This window comes from Penaeus monodon, chromosome 21 (genome assembly GCF_015228065.2).
Source record: "Penaeus monodon isolate SGIC_2016 chromosome 21, NSTDA_Pmon_1, whole genome shotgun sequence".
NCBI classification, from domain to species: domain Eukaryota; kingdom Metazoa; phylum Arthropoda; class Malacostraca; order Decapoda; family Penaeidae; genus Penaeus; species Penaeus monodon.
In genome coordinates this window covers 14,086,985-14,088,146 of record NC_051406.1, presented here as the reverse complement: position 1 = coordinate 14,088,146, position 1,162 = coordinate 14,086,985, and the positions used below count along the sequence as shown (strand labels likewise).

General features: G+C 33.2%; 1 protein-coding gene across 1 annotated transcript in view; it reads right to left on the bottom strand.

Annotated features, from left to right (window-relative positions):
- LOC119586575 (RUN domain-containing protein 1-like) overlaps positions 1–1,162 on the bottom strand; it is a gene marked incomplete in the record, with an annotated part of 35,041 nt that overhangs the window by 24,471 nt on the left and 9,408 nt on the right. Inside the window, 1 exon segment of the mRNA XM_037935328.1 lies at positions 87–230. Within this exon segment, the coding sequence (XP_037791256.1) occupies positions 87–230 (144 nt within the window).

Below are 1,162 nucleotides of genomic sequence, written 5' to 3'. Positions count from 1 at the left end.
TTTAAGCAATGCCTAACTACACTTGTCAGCTAGCCATAGAAATAGCTAGAAATAAGATCATTTCACTAGTCAACAGCTATACTTACGTGCTCGCTCACAGTTGACTTTCTCCGAGCATTTGCCTCTCGTAAGTCTGGAATCCCCCTGTTGGCAAACTCCTCAAGCTCATGAAGGAGTTTTTCTTTCTCATCTGGGGAAGCATCTACAATCTGCTTCAATCTGAACTGCACCTGAAAGACAAATATGGTATGCTTAGTTTCCAATAGTATTCTTTTCAATATTATTTCCATCTCTTTAAGCACTAGCTAAAGTAAACTGCACACACTTTGCTCATTCCTTAATGGAAAAAGAAAAAAAAAGTTATATGTGAATTACTACTAATGGGAGTGTGCACTAACATTAACAATTACAAAAATAACAGTAAAATAAATAGACCACTTAATCATACATCTATTTTTCAGGCAATGGAGGTACAATAATATATTGTTATACTCTTATCACGTGCCGCAGCATATAATTACCAATTCAAAATCAATGTACTCATATAATCCTCAACAATTTTCTTTTTCAGAACTGCTTACACTGCCTAACAACAGCTGTAATATTAATCTTTGTTTAATACAGGAAAACTATGAAAATAAAACTTAAATTCACGTCTTAACAGATCATAAAACAAAATCCATAAAGATCCCAAACCTGTGAAATGTAACATGTAAATATGCAAACTGATCTCTAGAACACCATTCCATGGCATAGCACAAATACAGAAGAGGAAACAAATTAAATAATACCTAAAATAAGAAAAGGAATAAAGAAGGAGGTTAAAAAGAAGCAACAGCTGAAGAGGTAACAAGAAAAAGGAATCCAAATAATCTCAATTAATGTTTGCTTATGCAAAGCTACCAATGGTAACTCCTCTATAAACAGCTCTCTAATAAGGTTTAAATAACTGTAAACATGAAGGGAATCTTGAATAGGATTCATCAGCATGGAGTAATTGATCAAGACTGTACAAATATTCACTTTATAAGGATTCAGAACCAGCAAAGGGAAATATTCTACACTTTTAATTTGGTATGTCAGTATCTGGATAACATTCACCTTTTATATCTACATTCTAAAATTGACAGAAACATCCATCCACAAACACAGACAGACACAC